The sequence below is a fragment of the Thermobia domestica genome, chromosome 1, assembly GCF_964235325.1.
Source record: "Thermobia domestica chromosome 1, izTheDome1.hap1.1, whole genome shotgun sequence".
NCBI lineage: Eukaryota > Metazoa > Arthropoda > Insecta > Zygentoma > Lepismatidae > Thermobia > Thermobia domestica.
The window spans coordinates 59,371,016-59,395,720 of NC_137454.1; the positions used below are offsets into that span (position 1 = coordinate 59,371,016).

General features: G+C 38.5%; 2 protein-coding genes across 2 annotated transcripts; both read right to left on the reverse strand.

Moving 5' to 3' along the window:
* Positions 1-13,273: 13,273 nt before the first annotated feature.
* Positions 13,274-14,257, reverse strand: LOC145683910 (zinc finger MYM-type protein 1-like). Its single transcript, XM_081755622.1, has one exon. It carries the CDS (start codon positions 14,255-14,257, stop codon positions 13,274-13,276), a length of 984 nt encoding a protein of 327 aa, XP_081611748.1.
* A 107-nt stretch (positions 14,258-14,364) lies between these two features.
* Positions 14,365-15,396, reverse strand: LOC145683973 (zinc finger MYM-type protein 1-like). The gene has a single exon (XM_081755758.1). The coding sequence runs from the start codon at positions 15,394-15,396 to the stop codon at positions 14,365-14,367; it is 1,032 nt and encodes a 343-aa protein (XP_081611884.1).
* Positions 15,397-24,705: the final 9,309 nt, after the last annotated feature.

Below are 24,705 nucleotides of genomic sequence, written 5' to 3' on the forward strand. Positions count from 1 at the left end.
CCGGACAAAATTTCCCTTCATCCAAACCGTTCAAGTACTGTATTTAGTAAACGTATTTTTAATTGTTTTCTCTTCCACCCCCTCACCCCAATCTTATAACCACATACAAGCAGATACCTGGCAGCCTTCCTTTGAGCTTACGCAGAATTTGAACTTGATTTGTTGTTTAGGTATCGAAAGCGTCGCGATAGAGGAGGGGGAAGAATATGGAAAGGTGTAGGGTAGGACCTATGTTAAAGGTACAATATCTGCATTTGCCTGGTGTGACTGAGGAAAACCCCTATAAATACCTCGGTCAGGACGGACAGCCTAAATAAATCATAAACAATATAAAATAAATATTATGTAAATTTAATTTTTATCCTAGATATCATGATAGATTTTAATATTAATGTAACCTAAGGTACAAAGAAAATATTAAGTATATATTTGGTATGTACTTACTTAAGAACAGCACTCCCATATTTACTGAAACGAATACGAACAGTTACAAAGAAAACTCTAGCTGCTACTGTCTTTGCTGTACACGAGGAATGTTCGTAAGCACAATACAGCGTTTAGAGATGCGGAATTCTTAAGAATTTAATATTCTGTGAGCACAGTTACCAGAAAATTTGTAAACTTATACAAACACACACACACTAATGACCCAGTATTCGCCCATATATACATATTTACATTCACGACACGCAGATTTTCTTCTCTTACATCGATTAATCCTCTTCACAATCAGTTTTCTGGTTGGGAAAAACATCTTCTGATTGGGAAAACCAAACTATTATAATAGTTGGATGGATAATTTAATTGAGAAATATTTCATCTTATTGTATTGCATTTAATTCAACAGTGGGAAGATTAATTTTGATAAAATATTTTAAATAAGCATTGTTGTAATGTTTCGAATTTAACTGAATACGTTGATCGATGTGTAATGTTGATAAATATTAACGAATGCAAGCAAGATAACTTGTGAGAATTTATATAAAATATGTGCAACGGATTATGTTTGGAATAAATACGACGTTGAATATATACTGAATTTTAATGAGATTAATCAGATACGTAAATACATTCAATCTATAAATGATTGAAGAGAGGTTCAAATTTCCCTGCAATATTGAGAGATTAGAAGCAATTTCCCTTTTCTCCAAAATTTACTCAAAATTTCCCTGCGCCATGGGAAATTTCCCTTCAATTGGCATCACTGCTGCCTGCCTGCATTTTTGCCGATCCCAAACGTTTCAGCATTCTTGCCAATTTGATGTCGAGAACATAATCCAAACAACCCCTGCGGGCCTTCTAACCCGTTCCTACTACTACTACTACTACTACTACTACTACTACTACATTAGCTGTGGATCTATATAGTACAAGGGCAAACGTACTACTACTACTACTACATTTGCTGTGGATCTATATAGTACAAGGGCAAACTTATTTTAATGAAAGAAGTTTAATGAAAATTTTAAAACAACGATCGTTAAATCACTTTTTGAATATTATTTTTAATCTTATTTTAACGAAAGAAGTGTTATAAACATTTTTAAAAGTAGTAAAAAAACTGTCCCTAGGCAGGATTCGAACCCTCGCCAAAAACGTTTTCATTAATAGCATGTTACGCTAGACCACTCGGCTACCAGAGCCGACAACAATTCTCGTTTACTTTGTGCTATATGTAGATCATGTCTTGTGATATCGCATCTGTATCGACCAATCAGATCAGAGGATATGCTGAAACGTTTGGGATCCGCAAATATGCTGCCTGCCTTTCCTCTACAGGGTTGGGAACTCTTCAAATCGCAATGATTACACAATATCGTCAATATAATCGTATTTTATGTTGTTACTGTAAAAACTTATTTAATACCAGTAATAATTGTTGTAAAGGTAAATTCAAATGTTAAATTTTAAAAAATATGTGTTGTAGGTATATTAAAATGAATCAGCTGTGACCAATGATGGTTTTCAAATAATTTAACAACCGTTTCTATTATTGAGGACCTTATTCCATATCAGCCCTTGCAAAAATTGCGGAGCGCAGAGCAACGTAAAGCAAGCAAAAATCAAATATATTTAAAGGAAACCAAGAAAGTTCTATCGCTTTTTCACCAACTACCTTAGAACATCGATATGTAACCTAAGACGTACAAGAAGGATCAAAAATAGTCCCCATCAGCATCGACGACCATCTGCCAACGTTCTGGAAGGCAATGGATACAGAGGCGGACTGGGAGTACAAGGGCCCACCCGGAGAATGATGCTTAAGGGCCTTGATGAAGGAGGCTTCATGAGGGCTCCCTTTGCCGTCCCCTACCTGGATATGCCAATTCTAATACTAGGAGAAATTCAGCTCGGGATGACTGACAACCTTTCAACCCCACCCCACCCCCGCCAGGGACCCGACTATGATTACAATAAATCTTTCTTAAATTGTTTCCGAAAGTTAAATTAAATCATGAAACAGAAGATAGGCCATAAAACCAATACGATGTCGTAAGGATATTACTACTTCATTTTTTTTTTCAATTTTAACTCAAAGAAAGACAAATTATACAGAGAGCCCCGGTTTCGTTTAGTAGTTAAAACGTCGGGCTTCTGTTTACCCTATCCCGGATTCAATTTCCGGTGGGGGTACAACTTTTCGGTGTTCACCCAGCGTCGTAAGTCTGCTCTCGGAGCAGCAATTAGGGAGGCGAGAGGGTTCGAACCCTGCCGCCGGCCATCCTGACTTAGGTTTTCCAATATTTCCCTCAATCACAGCAGATGAATGCCGGGATGACACCTTGAATAAGGCCCTGGCCGCTTCCTTCCCAATTCCTTTGCTTGGAGGCGTGTGTCGGGGACGTCATCCCCGGGTGTTGAGACGGGTTTGGGTCAAAAATGCCATAAATGCCTATAAAGTTTCCTTTTCCCCTATATTCACAAATGGGCCCCCGTCAGTGCACTATTGTCAGGTATACTGAATTAACAACCCAATCTTACTATCTCCCTTCCTTTTTATGACTCATTTTTAAGTATATATATATGATTGCATCAGGAATGGAGACCTATCCGAGTTTTGAAAACAAGTAAAAAAAAATAAGAAGAAGAAGAAGAAGAAATAAAGATTTGCAAGAAAGGAGTGGTGCGTTTCCATTGAGGTTCAGGATTCCCCATGTATTTTATATATACAATAAAAAAAATGTCCCAATCTAATGCCGTGTTAATTCCCATAGCTTTGTAATGTCTTTGTTACTTTTGGATAAAAACATAGAGAGTATTCCATGAAAATCCTCCTACCGTAAGGAAACCGTATTAGGCATGGAGTTAAAACGTGAGTTGTGGCGTTGGAAAGAACCGGGCTCCACATGTTTGGGCTCAGGTCTCTTCTATTCGATATCAGATATATTTCGCTGTTCCTTACTGACATGCAGCATCACAGTATTGTCTTGTAATGTTCGGTTGAATAACATTCAGGTAGGATAATAAGGAAACTTACTTGTCCGAGCAAAAGCATGGAGAATATGGCATGAACATCATTTGGGGCCCGATTTCTTGGGCTTCGGGCCCCGGGCCATATTTACGACACCGGTGTGCACAGGGGAAACCAACGCTTTCCAATGCAACACCCCCGGTCCAAAAACCCCATGCTTCATTGATGAATAAAAGGGACTCGACCCATGCTTTCTGGGCCCGATGTCTGGTGACATCAGGCCAGGCCGGTAGCCAGCCCAAAAATGTAGGGGGGGGGCCGGCTGAAGTTAGGGGGCTGATCCAACCTTATTATAGTTCATCACCATATTATAGTTCATTTGCAAGCCTACCATGAAAATTTTAGGGGGGGACAAAAATTTAGGGGGTCGGCCGCCTAGACCCCCTGGATACGGGCGTGCATCAGGCCCCAGGCTCGATTTGTGACATCGCTTTGCTCAGGGGACCACGACTTTTCTATTCCCATCTCTTACGTCCAAGAACCACACATTTCATTCATAGATAGAAGGGACCCCGTCTCGAAACTTCGGGGCCCGATTTCTGGGGCTTCGGGCCCGTTTTCTGACATCACCGCTGTGCTCAGAGGACCATTATTTGTCGCTACCATTCGCGTCCAACAACTCCATGACTAACATGGTTTCCTTACAGTAGAAGAATCAGTTCCATGCTCTTTTTATGCTATCAATTGCACATCACATTCTTAATACATAAATAATGGACGAAATTACATTTTCCAGTTAATAACTTACATGCATTTTTGAGTCTTTTTAAATTATCTTATTGATTTTTCAACAAATTAGGTAGGGGCCCCATTTCCTGGTGCCCCCCTTCGCTAGCACTCCGGGCCCGTAAGTCACGCCACTGGTTACTATGAATGAGAACGAAGTTTTGAATTAGTTATAACTAATCGAGCAATATCTTAAGTGATTTTGCAGAGGACAGGGCCCACTCGGAAATTTCCGGGTATCCCGGCGGCCCAGTCCGCCTCTGCATGGATACCATGCATTTTGCACCTCTACTAGGAATTTTGAACTTGCAAGGCGGCATCAAGATTCCTCTAAGGTGATTGTCCAAGGAATGGAACAGGTGATAATCGGACGATGCAATGTCCGGGGAGTATGGCGGATTCAATACTGTTTCCCATCCAAAGCGTAGAATGGCGTACCGGGTCATCCTAGCCACGTGGGATTTAGAGTTATTCTGTAACAGGAAGACCCATTTACTTTTCAGAAGTACTTGCTCCAGAGTGATGAGTTCTTCTTGAACACGGCTTAACTGCTGACAGTACACAGTTGCATTAATGCTCTGACCAGCTGGTAGCAGTTCCCGATATGCGATGCCGCGTGCAGTCCACCAAACACACAGGAGGTCCTTCTTCTGGTGTAGTGCTGGTTTCGGTTATTTTGGAACCGGTTCATGGGAGGTTTGGGTACAAAACCTCGCGGCCAGAACCTCGAGGCGACAACCTCGCGGACCAAAACCTCGCGGGACAAAATCTCGTCAGGTCAAAACCTCGCCTGTCCAAAACCTCGCGGGTCAAAATCTCGCCGGGCCAAAACCTCGCCTTTCCAAAACCTCGCGTCCCAAAATCTTGCCATACCCAAAATCTCGCCTGACAAAACCTCGCGGTCCTGATCTCTGGACACAGTATCTCGCCTTTTCTAAACTACGCGGGACGTAATCTTGCCTGGAAAGAAAAGTCGTCAGTATAAAACCTAGTCACGACGATTTCTTCTATATAGAAAGCTCTATATATTGCTTTATGTATATATTTTGTAATAACACATAATTGCATTAAAATAATGACAAGAATATATTCTAACGCGTGCTTTGAAAATCTGTATATATAAAAATGAAAATTATTATGTTTGTGACATCATATCTCTTGAGCCACCCCCGACCGATCTCGATCAAATTTTCAACATAGATGAGGTTCGGGCCTGGAATGTTTTAATAATTTCACTTTGACGGTATAATGAAGTGGAGGGGAGATATATAAAAATAAATAAAACTTAATAACTCTTGAACCAAGAGCCCAATCTCGATCGAATTTGCCAGACAGATCAGGTTACCGCCTGGGATGGTTTTTATCATTTCACTTTAACGTGAAGGCGGAGGGAAAGGGGGAAACACATTGAAATACATACAAATTAAATTGGCTGCGTTTGTGACTTAATAACTCTTGAACACCCGACCTGTCTCGATCAAATTTTCAATATAGATAGAGTTTTAGCCTGGGATGCTTTTTATTTTACTTTGATGGTGATCTTACGAAATTCTAACAAAATCGATTAATATTTATGAAAGTATGAAATAATATGTAAGTTTTTACGTCCCTTGATTATGTCCTGTAGGTTAAAGGAGACGTAGGTGATCAGGATGAAGGAAATGATGGAATGAAGAAAGTGGGAAAAAACGGGAATACCTCAAGAAAGCCCCCACACACGATGTTATATATATATATATATATATATATATATATATATATATATATATATATATATATATATATATATATATATATATATATATAGATAGATAGATAGATAGATAGATAGATATAGATATATATATATTATTTGTAATATGGAATTGCATATTAAGAAACTCATTGGATAAATTTTAAGGAAAGGTTTCATTCCGCAAATTTTGGCCAAGCAAGATTTTGGACGGCGAGGTTTTGACCAGGCAAGATTTTGGCTCACGGGGTTTTGGGCGGCGAGGTTTTGGTCACGCGAGATTTTGGGCGGAGAGGTTTTGGCCGGCGAGATTTTAGCCCGCGAGGTTTCGGGCGGCGAAGTTTTGGCCACACGAAGTTTCGGCCTGGCGAGATTTTGTCCCGCGAGGTTTTGGCCACGCAAGATTTTGGGAGGCGAGGTTTTGGCTCGCGGGGTTTTGGGCGGCGATGTTTCGGTCGCGAGATTTTGTCCGTATCCCTCATGGGATGCTAACCAATGATGACGGCGCCGTGGAGCTTCGTACTGGTCCTGCTTCTCATCACGTCAACACCCTGTCCAGAAATGGCTCCTTCCTCAGATGAGACAGCTAAGAAACACAGGTGTCTGCTCGCGTTGCCTTCTGGCCCGGAGTCAAATTATGTGGTATCCATCGACCAGGCACGTAACCAAGGGGAGATCCGGAGCCCCCCCCCCTCTTCGAGACCTGAAATGAAAAAAAGATTAAAGAAGGATGAATCAAAATGGCATGAGAAAGAGAAGGATCAGAGTTAAATTACAGGAAGCTTTTGGTTACTTTTTCTTGTGAGATTTGTATTACTTGCAATACATGGTGGCGAGGTGAGCGAGATATCCTGGAAGAGTCAGGGAATTTGAAATTCTGTTACTAGAATTTCTGTTACTAGTCAGGGATATTTCGTGCTTCCGAAAGCATAGTGCCATCGTATGCATAGCGTGGACATTTTTTATCATTTTTTTCGTCATCGCATCCTTGCAATATCAAACATGTTATTTCAAAAACAATTTTCTACTGCTCCTTTAACCTGTCATTTGGAACAGACAGTAGTTGACGGAATAATAAAAACAAAAATTTATGTGGAAAGAAAGTTCTGTTAACGCTTGATTTAACAGAGAAAAGAACGCATATATTATAAGATATGTATTTTACAAGACATTATTGAGTATGTACTTTTTATAATAGTGAATATGTACTTTTTATAATAGTGAATATGTACTTTTTATAATAGTTGAAGTCATAGTGAAAGGAAAATTGTTATATTTGAATAAACAGAGAAAGGATGTAAATATTGTATAATCTTTTTCAATACTTTTTTATTGTTTTACTCGAGATTTCTTCATAATTTATTAAAATACTTACCAACATATCCTCATTTTATTGTCCTAACAAACCAATATACGTTGATAGTAAAGTAGTTTAGATTGATCGAGCTCCTTGGCCTTCAGAATTTCATGTCACTCCACCCCACCCCGTTACGAAATCCTGGCTAAAAGAACCAAAACATGTTCCAGTAAAATTGTTTAGAATGATCAAGTCCCTGGTGTGATGATCACAGTATTTCATGTCACGAACCCCGAAATCCTGGCCCTTCCCGAAATCCTGGCTACGTGCCTGCATCGTCCCAACTTATGGTGCTTCCCAAGTTGATGGAAGTGCTGCCGATGGTTTCTCCACTCACACTGAATTGTAATTCCAGTTCCTCACATGTCTGGCTAGGGATGCTCATGAGTCGAGTCGAGTCGAGACTGTCTCGACTCGTCTCGAGAAAATGTTCTCTCGACTCAAAAATATGTTTCTGTTTTGATGTCTCGAAAAAGATGTCTCGAAATTCGAGTCGAGACAAAATATACGAGTTAAAATATATGCACACATCAGCCAGAACATTATGACTTCCTATCTAATTGTCAGTATGTCCACCTTTGTTACAGATAACAACGGCGACGCGTCTTGGCATGGGCGCAATGGTCCTTGGTAGGTCGCTGGAAAGAGTTGGTACAACATGTGCACACACAGCTCATCTAATTCCGGTAAATTCCGGGAAGGAGGCGATGTGCTCTGACGTCACGTTCAATCACATCCTAAATGTGTTCGATTGGGTTCGGATCCGGCAAGTTGGGGGGCCAGCACATCACTTGGAACTCGCTCTTGTGTTCCTTGAACCACTACAACACAATCCTGGCCTTCTGACATGGTGCATTATCTTGTCGAAAAATGCCACTACCGTTGGGAAACATGGTCGTTATGAAGGGATGTACGTAGTCTGCAAGCAGTGTGCGGTACGCCTCAGCCGTCATGGTGCCTTGCTCGAGCTCCACTTTACACATGAATGCTCACGTGAATGTTCCCCAATGCATAATTAATCCGCCGCCAGTTTGTCTTCGTTCCGCAGTACAGATGTCAAGAAGCTGTTCCCTTGGAACACGACGCATTCGCACCCTCCCATCGTCATGATGAAGAAGGTATCGGGATTAATCAGACAATACAATGCTCTGCCACTGCGCCTAGGTCCAATGGAGATGGTCACGTGTTCATTTCAGTCGTAGCTGCCGATGTCGTGGTGTTAACATTCGCACATGGATGGGTCATCGGCTGCGGAGGCTCATCGTTAGGAGTGTCCGGACACACTTGTACTTTGCCCAGCATTAAGGTTTGATTTTAGTTCTGCCACAGTTCGGTACCTGTTCTGTTTTACCAGTCTACCCAGCCTACGACGTCCGACATCTGTAACGAGGTGGAGGGCGCCCAGACCATCGACGTTTGGACGTCATTTCTCCTTGGTTTCGCCACTTGTTGAAGACACTTACTCCTGCACTCCTCGACACCCGACAAGTCCTGAAGTTTCCGAAGTTCTCGTGTAGAGTGTTTCTGAGTGAATACTTTCTTCAAAATAATATTAAAAATTATAGAAAGAGTTTCGAGACATTCGAGTCGAGTCGAGACTGTTACGAGCAGTCTTAACTCGTGTTTCGACTCGAAATTTCGAGTAGATAAATACGTTTGTCTCGACTCGTCTGGAATTTTACAAAGTGTGTCTCGACTCGAATTCAAGTCGAGATATGTCTCGACTCGTGCACATCCCTATGTCTGGCCACTGTTTGCCTCAATTGCTTCCTGAAGATCTTTATTTTGTACATGTGTTGGTCTTCCGGCATGTGGTGCGGCTTCGAGTGTTTCATCATCGTCCTTGAACTTGTTAAACCACCGCTGCACTGTCCGCGTATCACTACACCATCACCAAAGACCTATCCTAGCATATCTTCCGCCCGCTTCAGTGGCGTTTGACCTCAGTTTGAACTCGTGCAGCATACACGCCCTTATGACACTCTGTGGAGAATTCCATGTTCACTCTGTCCTTACGCCAGTTTGTGGTGTAATTGAACTGCACAACCAGGTAGTATATTGGATATACCCACACCAACAACTGATCTTCGCCTTATCTCCATTCGCATTCAACTCACGGTGTGAGGGCCAATTGAACACAGACCTTCACAAAAAGTGACAGAGCTTTCTTGATTACCTTTATATATGAATTGTACTTGTGTAAACGGTGAGCAAAAGTTAGAAGTAGGTCTAAATGGAACGCGGCTACGAAGGAACTCACATCTGTTGCTGGTAATTAAGAACAGCTCGCATTAACAGTAAATCTGTTTCAATAAGCAAAACACTTACTGACATATCTGCAAAGAGTGCACCTTCAATGAATTTATCTTTAGGCGTGTTCCTCCCATGAACAATTTCAGCTCTACGATCTGGTACACACGGGAAAGAAAGTATTTGACAGTTGACAAATTTTCTTTTGCCAATAACTCGGGAACAAATGAATTAATTAGGATCTTTTTGTTGTTAACCTTAGAATACTTTTAATTTGATAACTTGCCAAAATCTGTACTCTAATAGGTTAATTTATTATTGACTTAATATGAAAAGAAATTTTGTCAACTGAAGAATAATTTATTTCGTGACTGTACAAGTTTGGTACCTTATTTCGGCTGCTATGAAATCCACTTCTTGAATCTATAACAGTAGTGATTCATCTTCCTTTCGAGTAGGTGTTCCTTTAATGGCATGTCAGTGGTGGAAGTGAGACGGTATGCGGTGGTATGCCATACCGCCTCTGGTTTTTCAGTGATGAAGGCATACCGTCTCTGGTTTTTCAATGGTTAAAACATACCGTGCCTGGAAAGTAGATGCTAAATACCTTTAAAAGTAGATGCTAAATATCTTATAAACAGTAATTAACGAATAGCTTTGCACATAAAAAATATTTTTTATGTAGAAACAATTTCTAAGTTGGCAACACCGACATTTTGTTACCTTTTCCTACCTTTTGTTTTTAAAATCAGGTATCTTTAAAGAAGTTCACCTACTCGTAGTTTATATTTTGATGTGCCATACTGAATTGTTTCTTGTTATGTATATATGTGTGTGTCATCTTGCCTTAATGCATATAAATGTCGTGTTTTTAGCATGAGCGGATTTAAGGGTTTTCTGCTGTGGGGGGCGGATCTTCTAGGTGTTTGGAATACCTTACAGTCGAGTGGAGTGACCGGGAGTTTTCCGCAGGAAATTGCTAATATACTCATTCAGTCGTTGAGCACTTTCGTGTATAATTCTCTATAGTACAACATAAAGGTATATTTTAAATATTTTTCAGAAAGTTTGTGGAGAACAGTGGCGTATCCTGAGTTTTGAGGTTGGGCATGCAATGTTCCAATACCACTACTTCTACTACCACTATATTATTATTATTATTATTATTATTATTATTATTATTATTATTATTATTATTATTATTATTATTATTATTATTATTATTATTATTTTTAAAACGCTCCAGCACTCCTTTATGGTGGAACATTCTACCTTGCGGCGTAGAATAAACTTTACATCTGTTTCAGTATCATGATGATGATGATGATGATTGGTGTTCTGCCCGAAGGCAAGTCTTTGACCCGAAGGCCCCATGGTATTTTTCCATTGTCTTCCATGAGATGATGATGACGTTCTAAGGATGGGACCTACAGCTTAACGTGGGATCCGAAGCACTTGTGTCTCCACCGGGAATCGAACACGGGACCCCTTGATTACAAGGCGACGAGCGTAACCACTCATTCACGGGGGACACAATATTGAATGATGAAAAGAAATATATTTTGTTCAAGTGCAAACAGTACACTGTTCGAGAAATGAATGTTCCACCGTCAATTTCTAACTAGTTTTCAAAATCACTTTTATGCTTTAAAATGCTTGCACTTCCTTTCCCGCTAATAAAATAACGTAGTTCAAGTATGTTCTTACTAGGTAGCTATTGAACGATTTGAAAATACACACTATTCACTCGAAAACACAACTAAGGAATAATATAATCAATCCAAGGGTTAATATAATCCACCCAATAATCAATCCAATGCTGTGCTGAATTTGCTTCTCCAATTTAAGCTCTTAAAAAAAAAAAAAAAAAAAAACAAACAGAGACAGTGGTAAACCAAATAAGTTGGCAACTGTGACTGAGGACATGAAGAAGATTGTCAGCGAGGACAATCATCCCCTTTCTCAAAGAGGGACACCTTCGAGCAGGCAGGCATATTGCGCTTTTTTTCTCTCCCTCTCTCTCTGTTTCGTTTGACAGAAGAGCAAAAAGAATGTGGATGCTCCAATCGTCCATTGTAACGCTGTAATGAAGTCCCAGTCGTCATTGCATTTCCTCTTGCCCCTCTCGCCCAGAAACTTACGAAACTAATGGATACTTTCTTATATATGTATGTTCCTCGCTACGTTCCAGCGGTTTCTCAAGCATGTATATAACTCCAAAGTTTGTTTGTTACATTGGTATGCACATCTATAAGCGCATCCTAATAGTAATGCGGAATTAATACTTAAAAAAAAAAGTTTGGGAAAAGAAGGGGGTTCAATGCTCTTTTGCGTTACTCTTGTACCCACCATTCTCTGTAAATATAACATGTTCAAAAAGAGTAGACTATCAGAAAATAATTAGAATTATGATCAGTGGCGAAGGGTGGTAAGAGGCCCTGAGGCCCGGCCTACCCATTTACTTTCAGAAATTATAATTTATAATTATTTTCTTTGCACAGAATGCATGATATTTTCTGAGTAGAAAAAAAAAAGTTCGATAAAGAAATCATGGTTGGCACCACTGCTGGGAGGCTCACCGAGCAGTGTCTCAGGCGACGGTAGAATTACCGCCAAGCTACTCAGAAAACCCCGCGAGAGAACGTGTTGGAAATGACGTTTTCTTCACCAGCGTATAACTTGCGAAAGAGACCGGCCTCAGCGCTTATCGACTTTCGTTCTTACCTACTAGTTTCTCTCGAGACCTTCGATTTCGATTCGATATATCAAGCAAATAAAGAACAAGATAACGTGGGCTCCATTCCTTTCCAACTTTGCTTAATTTTGCGTACTCTAGCGCAACGCAAAAACTGGAACAAGAAATTCTAAAGGCGCTACGCCTATTAACGCAAACTAATGCCCCTTTATTCCCCTGCGTTGGCGCAAACCTGGACGAAATCAGCCTCTTACAGTTCATTAGAAAGAGTGTATGTTTTTGAAATATTGTGAGTGATTTTTTTCTTACATTTGCAAAAGTGAATGAAAGGAAATGTCAGTAATTGGAGAATATGAATATACGTAATATAATTCCTATTAAATAATCTTCTATGTCAGTGGTCTTTTGAAAATTAATGTGTTATTAAGGAACGAAGACTAACGCCTGTGTTGAAAATAGAACAAACAGAGGGCAAGAGAGTTTAGCATGAATTGGTATAAATATATATATTTGTAGTTGTTGAAATAATGAGCAGTGTATAAAAATATTTAAGTCTGATTCTGTTTTTAAAGGGGAATTAAGTGACAAAATATCTTGATTGAATGCTTGTCATGTGTTTTGAACAATATAATTAAAGAAAAAATTTTACAAGCAGAGTTTGTTTCAGTACATGTAGACTAAACAATATATGTTTCTTGTGAAGCACAGATAATGTGATAGTCCATCTTCCCCACCCGATCACGCCAATTAAAACAATTAAATTGCATTATGGCGAATTAAGATCATCTATGAGTCAGATACGTCAATTTCATTATGAAGATTGAGATCCGGATCGAATAAGTGCTGTCGATGAGCTACAATTGCATTAAATTTATGTGAATTCGTCTTCTTGTATTTCTGTAGTAAAATATTTATGTCTAATCTGTTTCATTTTATTATTATTATTATTATTATCGTTATTATTAGTAATAGTAGTAGAACATTGGGCCTACCCTCTTGAAACTATCACCCTTCGCCACTGATTATGATAATACTCACCAATTACTTGAAAAGAAAATCCACTCTTCTGGTCTTCTTGCAAAATTCCTCGGTGACTTTGTCAAAGAATGAATCGTTGCTTTTCATTTCTATTAGAAGATCTTTCTCTATAGACATCATCGCCAAAGCCGAAAGACGTTCTTGTCCTTGAGAATTTCTCTGGAATGTTTTTATGCGTTTCAAGGCCGAAAATGAACGTTCTACTGATGATGTAATTGAAGGTATAACTCTAATTAATTCGCACAGTTTGTTAAGTTCTTGAAGGCCAGTCTGTAGACCATTTGAAACTAAGAAGTTGTAAATATCTCCCAAACTCCTTCCCACAAAATAATCAGAATTATAGACACCCTTAAGCTCGGCTTTCAATCGTACAAAATCAAAGAACTTTGCGTACATTTTCTCCAATTGCACAAACTGTTGTTCTGGAAAATCTTTTGAAAATTTTGAAAATTTAGAACAATCAAGAAATTCCAAAAGTGAATCAAAACGGTGCTGCAGCTGCAATATTATGGTGTCATATATTTCACAATAAAGCCTCTTGAATTCCTCCTCTACTGATAAGGAATTGGCTTGTTTTCGACGTTTTGTCGGCGGATCATTAGATAGTAAGGTGTCGCGCCAAACTTCTTCAAAACCATTGTTGCGTTTTGATGACAGTCTCTCCTTCAGTGTCAGTATTTCTTTTGAACAATACGCAAAGTCTAAAGACTTGGACTGTAAGATATTAAACACTACATCGGTGAAAGTGTATATGTCTTGAAACAAATTTAGAAGAAAATTAAACTGAAAGTCATTTAACTTTGCAAGAAATCCGTCTGCCTCTTGTACGGTAATACTATCCCAATCCCCAGGAGATTCTAGGATGGCTTCTAATAGTTCCTGGAGCTGATCTTTGCAGTTAGCAATAGTTTGCACTAATCGGCTGAAAAAGTTCCATCTCGTAGCTGCAAGTCGTGGGAATCTTTTCTTAACAAATGTGTCCAACATATTAGTTCTTTTTGTTGAAGAAGAGAAAAATGCAGCAATTCCATTAATCGTAACGAAGAATATGCGACAAGCACTAATAAAGGAAACGGATTGTGACAACACAAGATTTAGGTTATGCGCGTAACAATGTTTAAAGTCGCCTCCGGAACAATTTCTCTTACCCGCGTCTGGACCCCACTTATGTCACCTGCTAACACTGCAGCCCCGTCGTAAGTTTGTGCGATCAGTTTATTTTTGCACTCAAACTGTTCTAACACTTTCATAATTAGATTTGTTAATGCTGCAGCACTACGATCAGAACTAACGTCACTAAACCCTAAAAATCTTTCAACAACGTTATTGTTGTGACTGTAACGCAACACAGTAGATAACTGGGATAGATTGGTGACATCTGATGTTTCATCGATCGTAATAGATACGAAACGACTTGTTTTGATTTGAGATTTAATTTCTTCAACCATAACTGCACCCACACTTTGTATTAAATCATTTTGAATTAAGGGAGATGTACCTGAGAAAACCTTAGATGTGGTCAAATGATGTTTCAATTTTGCATCAAATTCTGATAACAACTGCAAGATTTCCACGTAGTTGCCTCGGTTGTTCGATTCTTCGCTCTCGTCGTGCCCGCGAAAAGGTAATTCTTGCTTGCCTAAAAGACACGTCACATACGTTAGTCTTTTCAAAATTTCCCTATTCTCTTTTACGGTTTCATTATGTTTTCTAGTATCCTCTCGCTTTTGCTTATCAAATTGTACATCTATTCTAATTTTGCCAAAGGTCGCCAAAGTTATTAGTGCTCTAACGTGAGAGTTCGATTTTTCGTGCCTTGTAATAGCAGTATGAAGGTTATTCAGGTCTGCGTAGCCACGGTTTTTACTGTTCCATGGTGAGTTCTCGGTTCCGAACAAAACACAAGGCCAACAAAATAGTTTGCACAAATTTTCCGAACCGCAAAGCCACACAGTTTTATTATACACTTCGGGATTAAAATTACGCACACAAGTTTTGTTTTGTGACTTTAAGTTCGTTAGAGCTGGAGTGGGTCGTCCATTTCTTACTATAAGTAACTTTTCCTCCATAGGGCGAGCACTGAAAGGTTTTTCAAACAAGTTCAAAATTACGTCTTCTCTATCCATAGTAAACACTAAAAAGATACACTTCACACAAGACACAACACTAACGATAAAGTAAAACGAACGCACTATAAATATTTCATACAGCGAAACGAAATAGAGTTAAAGACCGCACCGCACCGACCCATCTTTCCGAAATTTCTTCAACTATGAGTCAATGAACTTTTCCCGCTCGAACGAGGACTTCCGATAACACATTCTCTCGTCAATTTTCGCGGATTTTTCGACCAACTGGTGCTTTCCGTAAGAGTACGCTTTGTTGCCGTAATTCAAACCTATATTTCACAGCATTCATAAAACATTCTTTTCATACACCGATACTCTCTTGCATTTAGATCCGACAACGCTGCAAAAGCAGAAGAAATTCTGCTTTCACGTCAGACATTTTTTTAATGCTTTGTTTCCAACCACTTAAGCATTTTTTTTTCACTAAACAAATTCATACACATTTAAATCACATCTGCGCGATTCTTTATTTAACAAATAGTACATTAAGTGACTACAAAGTAAATGTATTTGAGTTAATGTCAATACATATTCTCCGTACTAGCAATTTAATTCATTTAGCTCATTTCCTTCATTTAGCTAATGCAATTAAATTGAGAGAGTTTTTGGTATATCTTTGATTTAGTCATTTCGTGTATATGTATAGATGGCAACTATGCTGCGTGCAACTTTCGAGTTGCATGCATTTTGGATTTCTCTCGCTTCTTTCACCCAATAAAACACAGGTTTACAGGCTAGCGGACGACAAGGATCTTGAGCGGATGCCTACACACGTTGTCGAGAATACTGCAGCGCCACACGTGAACAGTTTTCTCAACTACTGACTGCCAGCCTTCTGTACTGAACGCGTACTGGCCTACGATATCAAGGGAAGTTCCGTAATTTTTCAGTCTTGGCTCCTTGAAAATTAATTAAAAATAAATAAACTAGAATAAGAACGCATGCAATGCATGCCTTGCATTCATGCAGAATACGCCGCTGGTGGAGAAGGATCAAAGTCTCTCCATATCCCCCCTCCGTTACTGCAGAGAAGCTCTCCAATAGTTTTCAGTTATTATGTAAATAGAAATGCAATCTTTTAGGCAACACACCCTCACTGCATTTCAAATTTGGATAGCCGGTATGTCGAGTCAAAATCGTAATAAAACATACCGCTTCTGCTCAGGAGCGTCATTTAGGGGGAAGGAAGGGGCATTTGCCCCTGAGTTTAATATTTATATAGATTGTATTAATAGGATAGTAGTATGTCAGTGAAAAACGCGAAATTTTACTATCAAGGGGTTCCCCCCCCAAGCCAAATCTGAAATGATGCTACTGCTTCTGCTTTATTTTTTTTTTTTCACTTCGAACACTGGCACGTTCAGCTATTCTAGTGACACATGCCACTAATTTCCCATGAAACATCCTTTCCCTTTTTTTTTTTCGTGATCCCCATTAGCTCTATTTCTGGCAAAATACTCACTGCTCCTCGTTAAACAGGATGTCTGCTACATACTGTCGTATAGCAGTACGCTCCAAATATAGTGAATTATCCACCAAGAGTGTACAATTTTCCGCCATCATGATTCAGCAGACTGACTTAGCAATCATGGTAATTTTATGAAACTTTGGTAGTCCTAGCGATAGACCGTGTTTGTTCGGATCATATTCTGTAGGAATTTGAATGCAAATTGATGTTAAGCGGTGTAATTTTGCAGTCTCTCTCTCTTGCCTCAGTTCTTTGAACTGATATTTTTACGAAAGCTTTTTTCGATTAAATTTGTCGTCCTCGTGTCAATTTCCTTTTATGCGTAGTGTATTATACAGAATTTTCAATTTTTCACAACAGCAATCATTTTTCTTGTTGCAATTGTTGTCTGTCTGACTGGCTTCTTCTTGTTTGCCATTCTTCCCCTGAATAACTGAGAACACGTGGATTTCAGGGCGAATGTGCTACTATTATCAACTAAAAGACAGACAAGATCACAAAGAATATAACAAATTGTATATATTACGGTAATTAAAAAAACTACATATTACATACTGTACGAAGGTCACTACGAAAGTTTGGAGATGTGAAATAACTTACATACTTAAAATCAATTTAACACTTACATTTTCTCAAAGTATTCACCATTGCACTGTACACACTTTTGCATCCTCGAAAACCACTTTTGGAAGCAGTGTTGCCAGTCTTTTTCTTCAAGTGTTGAAAGTTCATTCTCATAAGCCACTACAGCTTCTTCAGGGATGCAAAATCTCTTCTCACGCATGCGATCTTTGATCCTGGAGAACAGAAAAAAAAATCACATGGGCCAGGTCAGGGCTATACGGCGGATGAGTCATAACTTTGACCTCCGTAGAATTGTGATGTAGGCCGTGTGTGCGGACGCGTTATCATGAAGCAGGATCCCTCGCAATCCAGTTCTTGGACGCCGTTCCCGAACACTTTTGTTAGGCAAACAGTGGTGTACCACTGAGCAGTAACAGTCCTTTGTTCTTCAAGTGGAACAGTTGCAACATGACCAGATTTGGAGAAGAAAGTTGCGACCATCTTCTTCCCAACACTTCGTGGTCGCTTCACTTTCGTGGGTGGATTTTCGTCTGGGTGGATTTCCAAGCTGTAGACTGGCGTTTATTTTCAGGGTCAAATTGATAGAACCTAGTCTCATCACCAGTAACAATGTCAAAGGCACGTCGAGAATTGCTTCCATCAAATCTTGCAAGCATTTCTTCACACCATTCCACACGCATGCGCTTCTGCTGTTCAGTCAAAATGTGAGGCACCCAACGAGATGAAACCTTCCTGAGCCGAAGATGATCATGAAGAATTTTTGTTACTGCTGGCGATCCAATGTTCACTGTAGATTCAATGTCCTTGAAAGTTGTTCGAGGATTTTCTCGAATCATTTGTTCCACAGTGGCAATGTTTTCATCTGATACAGCTGTTGCCGGACGTCAAGCTCTATCTTCATCTTTAAGCGATGTCCGGCCTCTTCTGAATTTACCAAACCACCGAAAAATTGTAGCATGGGAAGGAGCAAGGTCCCCAAATGGCGGCCACAATCCTTTGGAGATTATCTTGTCACCAAAAAAGGACTCGATTTCTGCCATGGTCACGTTGGAAGTATGGCATGTTGCTCCGTCTTGTTGGAAATAACCGCGACGCAGTTCTTGATCGTCCAGCTGATTCACAAATTCACTTAAGATGTGTAAATAAACTTGTGTGTTTACTGTATCTTCAAAGAAGATGGGTCCAATGATATGCTGTCGGGAAATTGCACACCAAACTCCCACCTTCAAGGGATGAAGTGGAATATCATGGTACACATGCGGATTTTCGGCGGCCCACACGAGTATTCTGCGAGTTCACATAACCGGAGAGATGGAACCAAGCTTCATCTGTGAACCAAGTATAGTCTAGGATTCCTGGATTGTCATGCAACCAAACTTGCAACCAACGACAATACATCACGCGCTTTTCCCAATCTGTAGTCTTCCAACTCCTGGACGACTGTAACGCGATATGGAAACAGCTTGGCTCTTTGCACAGTTGACTTTGACATCCCTACCTCTTGTGATAATCGACGCAGGCTCTTCTTAGGGGACTGCAAAAGACGTTGCCGCACATTCTGTACAGTCTCCTCCGTGGACGCGCGCCTCCATGTCCCGTAAGCAACGTTCCTGTTGTTTCGAACTTGTTCACCAAATGATGTATTGATGATTTCGATGGTCCTTTACGGCATCCAAATTCACGGCACAATTCCCGTTGAACGGGCTGATACAATCCCGATATCTATTTTTTAACAATGAACACGCGTTCCTGTACGGTGTACAGAACCATCCTCGTGATGCAGCAACTCGAGTCACACTAACGCACGCGCACCACACCAATCAGCACTTCCCCTGGCGCCACCTATCGTCTATGTTTTGACGTGTGCGCTTCTGTTCAACCCTTTCTCGTGTTTAGCATGAAACAAGGTACGTGTATTGTGAATTTAATATTCGTATGTACATTTCTTCGGAAATTAAGACCTTTTTTTCGAGTTCGAAAGCTAGTGGGACGCACTATATATATATATATATATATATATATATATATATCCTCTGCTGCTATTTGATGAATCAAGATGAAATTTTCAGTTTAAGTTGAACATAAAATAGGACACATAAATATTTTTTACTCACCTAGTTTGCAGTGATTAACAAAAAGAATCGCAAGAATGGACGTTTTTAAGGGAAATTTTCTTAAATATCCGTCAATTTGTTTTCCTTTGTACACAGAGATATCCCGTTCATTACGTAAACTGAGTTGAGTTGATTCTAGTTTAGCGTCCCTTTCAGCAGCGAGGCTATACGAGACGTGGACCTACTGATTAACGTGGAATCCGAACCACATGATTACGTAAACTGAAAGCCTACATTCTTATAAATCGATCCCATCGATGTCTGTAAATATAAACGGGTGCTAAAGGGTTAAGGCCCACACGATCCAGGTGCTACACTTATATGTTGACCAACAACTATTTTTTGATTCTAAGGACCCTAAGGAACATTTCTAATATAGTGGCAAAAGTTCTCCAGTGGGGAGTTATCATCCCCCTGCCCCTTGGTCTAATAAGGTATGAATCTATAAGCATGTGTTTTTTTCCAGGTAGGTAATGTTAAATTGTAAATAAATAAATACATTTACCAGAAATAGTTTGAACAAAAAATCTTCACTTAATCCAGTGGCGGCTAATGTTAGTGTTGCAGCGTTGCGCAATGACCAAAATATTTTTCAAGAAAAAAGTATTATTAGCAATAGTAGTAAAGAACAGAAAAAATACTTTCTAATACTCCCATATATACTTTAAATAACATATTTTTTTTTACTTCTGTAACTGTCGGTTTCGTTAATCCGTTTTAAAAAGCGAAAAATAATCCGTCACAGAGTCTCTAATTTATATTGTGTTGCAGCGAGCATGCAACGACCAGATTCCTTCAGCGCGGGAATTGGAGCAAATGTTAAGTCTCCTTTCCCCTATCTCAGAAGTTAAAGGGTCTGGTCGTTGCAGTGCTTCTGCAACACAGCACGGTTTCCAGTGAACGAGGTTTTTCGCGCTAAATAAGATTTCTAAAGTTTATTTCACTAGCAGTTAACAAATGGAATTTGTTTTTATGCATTCATATTTTTATATTACGGTACTAATACTGAAGCAAATCAATATGATGACAATTAAAATATGTGATAGCAGAATTACAAAATAAAAAAGAAAATATATAGTAAAGCAGAAATCAAATGAAAGTAGATCCGCATTTACAAGTTAATTCTTAGCTTGTATAGATAATAAAAATTTCTTCTACAGTAATTTGTGAACCAAATATTAATGTCAATATGCAGAACCCCCCCTCTGTGGATAGTATTTTAGTATATACATATTTCGTTTGTAAAATAAGTACATTTTATACTCTTGATAGAACTGTATGGTGGGGAACGCCACATTGAATTTGGGACTAGTTAGCAATGCTCAGAGGCGTAGCCACGAGGGGTCCACCGGGTCCGGACCTCCCCAAAATTTCGAAACTCGACTAGCATTTGTAGACTTTCTTAACGAACTATACTTGTTTAACAGAGAAATGATTGATGTAAGCTAAATATTTTATTTTACGCCTCATCATGTACTCTTTCTTTTCTTATAGAAATAATCGTTCTATCATTTTTTCTAAAAATATAGGTGACAGTAATTAAGAATTACTTATCTTTTCGGGTACAGTAAAGGACAGGTTCGTTATTACGTAGACGTATTGGACCTTCCTCAAATACTTCGAACCCCTCCCAGCTAACATGTTGTTCCTATATCTGGCGGGTTTCAAGGTTGCTTTCCAGAACGTTGATAAACATTGTTTCGCCTCATGTGGAAGTATATTGTGTTCATCGTGCATTGCGTAACAACCAAGACGAATGGAATGTAGTTGTTTTTTTTTTTCTTTTACGCACAAGTGTGTGTTGATATATGAATAGGGTTGCCAACTCTGTAAAATAAAAAGAACCGACACTTCCTCAAAATTCTCTGTGATATAGGTCTCAGTGTGAAGTATCTTTGTTCGGACCTATTCAAGGAAAGGAAATGTACTATCGTGAACGAAAGTGCATTAATACATATATTATGTGTGTCCTTAGAACATTCACTAATAAGCTTAATAGATACATTGTGCTATAAATGAGAAACTGAAATTGGTCAATTTATTGTATTTACGAATAACTACCATTCCTTTAAAATTATCGAAACAGATGGACAAAAGTATAATAATCTTTACATGACAATTTTGGATTTGGAAAATGAAATTCACTCTTTAAACATATAGTCTCTACTTCAACTATAGGAAACTGCTTTAAGAAGTCCTTTTCCACTCATAATAAATGTATGAAATTCCTTGAAAGTAAATCTCAAATTTTCCCTGATACAGTCCCTGTCATCTCTCTAAACAGGTGAACAAAATATATTAATCGTTGACAGATGGTGAAAGGTAACAGTTTTGAGTTTACAGAATGACAGCTACTTTTCAATATCTATACTTCGAACTAGATACAAATTTGAAAAAAAAAAAAAAAAAAAACCGGTTATAAAGGGGCTGGTGAGAAGTTTGTACCCGTCACCGGCTTTAATCAAAATAACATAAATTTTTCCGGCCAGGCCAATGAAAAGCCGGCCAGTTGGCAGCCCTATGTATGAATATGTGACATTCGCAATTCATATACTAGTATCTCTTTTGTATCAGCTGTTTTGGTTATTAGTTATTAGATTTAATTTTATTGTGTGTGCTTTAATTCTGTACATAACCTACAAATTCTGAATGAATTGCATATCATGACTTCTGTAAATAACTTACAAAAAAAATTGCCCAGCTTTCAACTGAGGAAAAACTTACAATTAAGGCTTAGACAAAACAAAGTGCAATTCAGGAGAATGTTCGAAAAAAAAAAAAAAAAACGGTTTAAGTTTACAGGACACCTTATGGCAGTAATGTTGTATGCACTAGGTACATTTCCACAATTTATTTGAAACTTTCCTAGATAAATTGTGAATAAAGCGTGTTCAATGTACATTTTTTTTTACAACATTAATCTCTGCTACGAACTCTCTTCAGTCTATACTGAAGAGCAATTCGGATCACTGTCAGGGACTGAGTTTGCTAGAATGAATAGTTCACAAAAATCTAGAAAATATATTTAGTGAATCTACAAAGCTTCTGAAATTAATATTACTGTACCTATGGCGTCAGTAAAAGACGAAAAGTTCTTTTTCACATCAAAAAGAATTGACACTTTCAAGATGTCCCAAGAAAGGTTATCACCATTGGTTATGCTTTCCATCGAAAAAGACCTGACAGTAAGAATACTAGAGTTCATCAGCATGTATTAGGCAGATTTGTTCCAATCAAAGAGAGAAGAATAAACTTACTAATTAAATAAGGTGATTAATCGGATTAAATGTTCTGCATTTTTTATTTTTTTAAAAAAGATTTTTATTTAATTTAACATGTCACATAGCATTTCCATCTAAAGTTATGCTGATTAGTCAATGACTCAACTTTATATCTTCTGTCTCCGATCGTTCGTACTGCAACACCCGAAACCACAAACCACCGACCGCCACTGACTTAATCTAAGATTACAAGTACTTTAGTACAGTTTCGACTTTATGAAAAACAGTAGCATAAGGATCTTTTCTGTATTTTAGCTGTCAGAAAATACAGAGAATCGAATTTCCAAGACATCGAAGCTTTTCTTACAATTGCTGTAAACTAGAATTTGCATGCTAAAAAATTCAGGATTGTATTCTGGCATGTTACAGTTTCAGTGTTAGTATATTTGGAACTAGCATATTCAGGACAACAAATGAACGTGATATATACAATATCATCACAGCGTGACATTTGATGTACACTGAAAGATATTCTACCCAAAATTGTCATGATTCAAATAATATGAACATAATGTGGCTTAAGAGAAAGTAACTCTACAGACTATATTCTCTCGTCACATAATACATGAGTAATGAAAGCAAGTGTGCTCATACTTTAAGATTCACTGAAGGGGAGCATAATTGGTTCATAATAAATTCTTAACCTGCAATATAGCCTAGAATCACTGTCACACGAAGAAATACATCCGAAACTTTTAATCTGAGAATAGACAAAATGACTGAAAAGCGGAAAACGCAAGGAAATTCCCAATAGTAATTTCTCTAATGAAGGGGAAACAATATAAACTTTACATTCCATAAAACTGATGTCCTACAATTACTACGCGTACACAGGACTATTCTCTCACTTACTCAAATTACTTGACAACTGGAGGCTTTGACACTGTGAAAAAGAAAATGTTTCTCTATTCAATATGTCATCGTAGTGTATGTCACTAAAACAAACTAACCTCAACTCGTAATTGTGCGAGGGAGATTTTTTTTTTTAACCGGTACTTTGGACTGACCTGACAGATTTAGTTTTTTGTTCAAAAATTCACTTTGTGAATCAATGCAACAATGACAACTACTTTTCCTATCTTATAGGAATTCGTAATATTCAATATTTATGCATTTATCAACGAAATTTTAGATACAACTATGATGCCATTTTCAGGGTTCCCACAAAAAAAGTGAAAATCGATTTCCCTGACAAATTCTTGAACGTGAATGGGAAGATATGGAGTAAGTTCTATCATAAATTTTTTAATGCCTTATTTATCCCCATAGCGGTCGAACACGCACCTTTAATTACCATTTATATATTTGTTATGTTCAATATGAGTAATTGTTATTTACACAAAATGTAATATGTAAGTATATAAAATATATGTACGATACAGCAACACATACCTTGACATTGCAAATTAGACTTCGTTTGCTTCAAAAAACAATAAAAAAGCAGTCAAGAATATATTGCCAACTCTACCTGAGCCTAATAATATAGATCCTAATATTACCAACTCTAAGACATGTAAATGCTCACATTTACATTTTTAAACAGTATTTTTTGCTTTCAGTTCTTGAATTTGTTCTACGAGAGCGTCTTGTTCTTGTTTGTAACATAATTCCATTTGTTTCTCTCTTCTTTCAATTTTTAGTTTTTTTCTTTCACCTTTGATTTTACTTTCCTCTGCACTTTTGATTCCTTTCTGTTTAAGGCATTCATCATAGCTTCTCCGAGCTGAACGAACTGAGAGAAGCATTCTTCGATCAATAGGAACAGACTCCACACCTCCATAGTACCTAATTGAATCATGCACCCGCCTCTGGGCTACCGAGAATCTTTGATTTGGTTTTCTACAATTAAGTGTCTTAT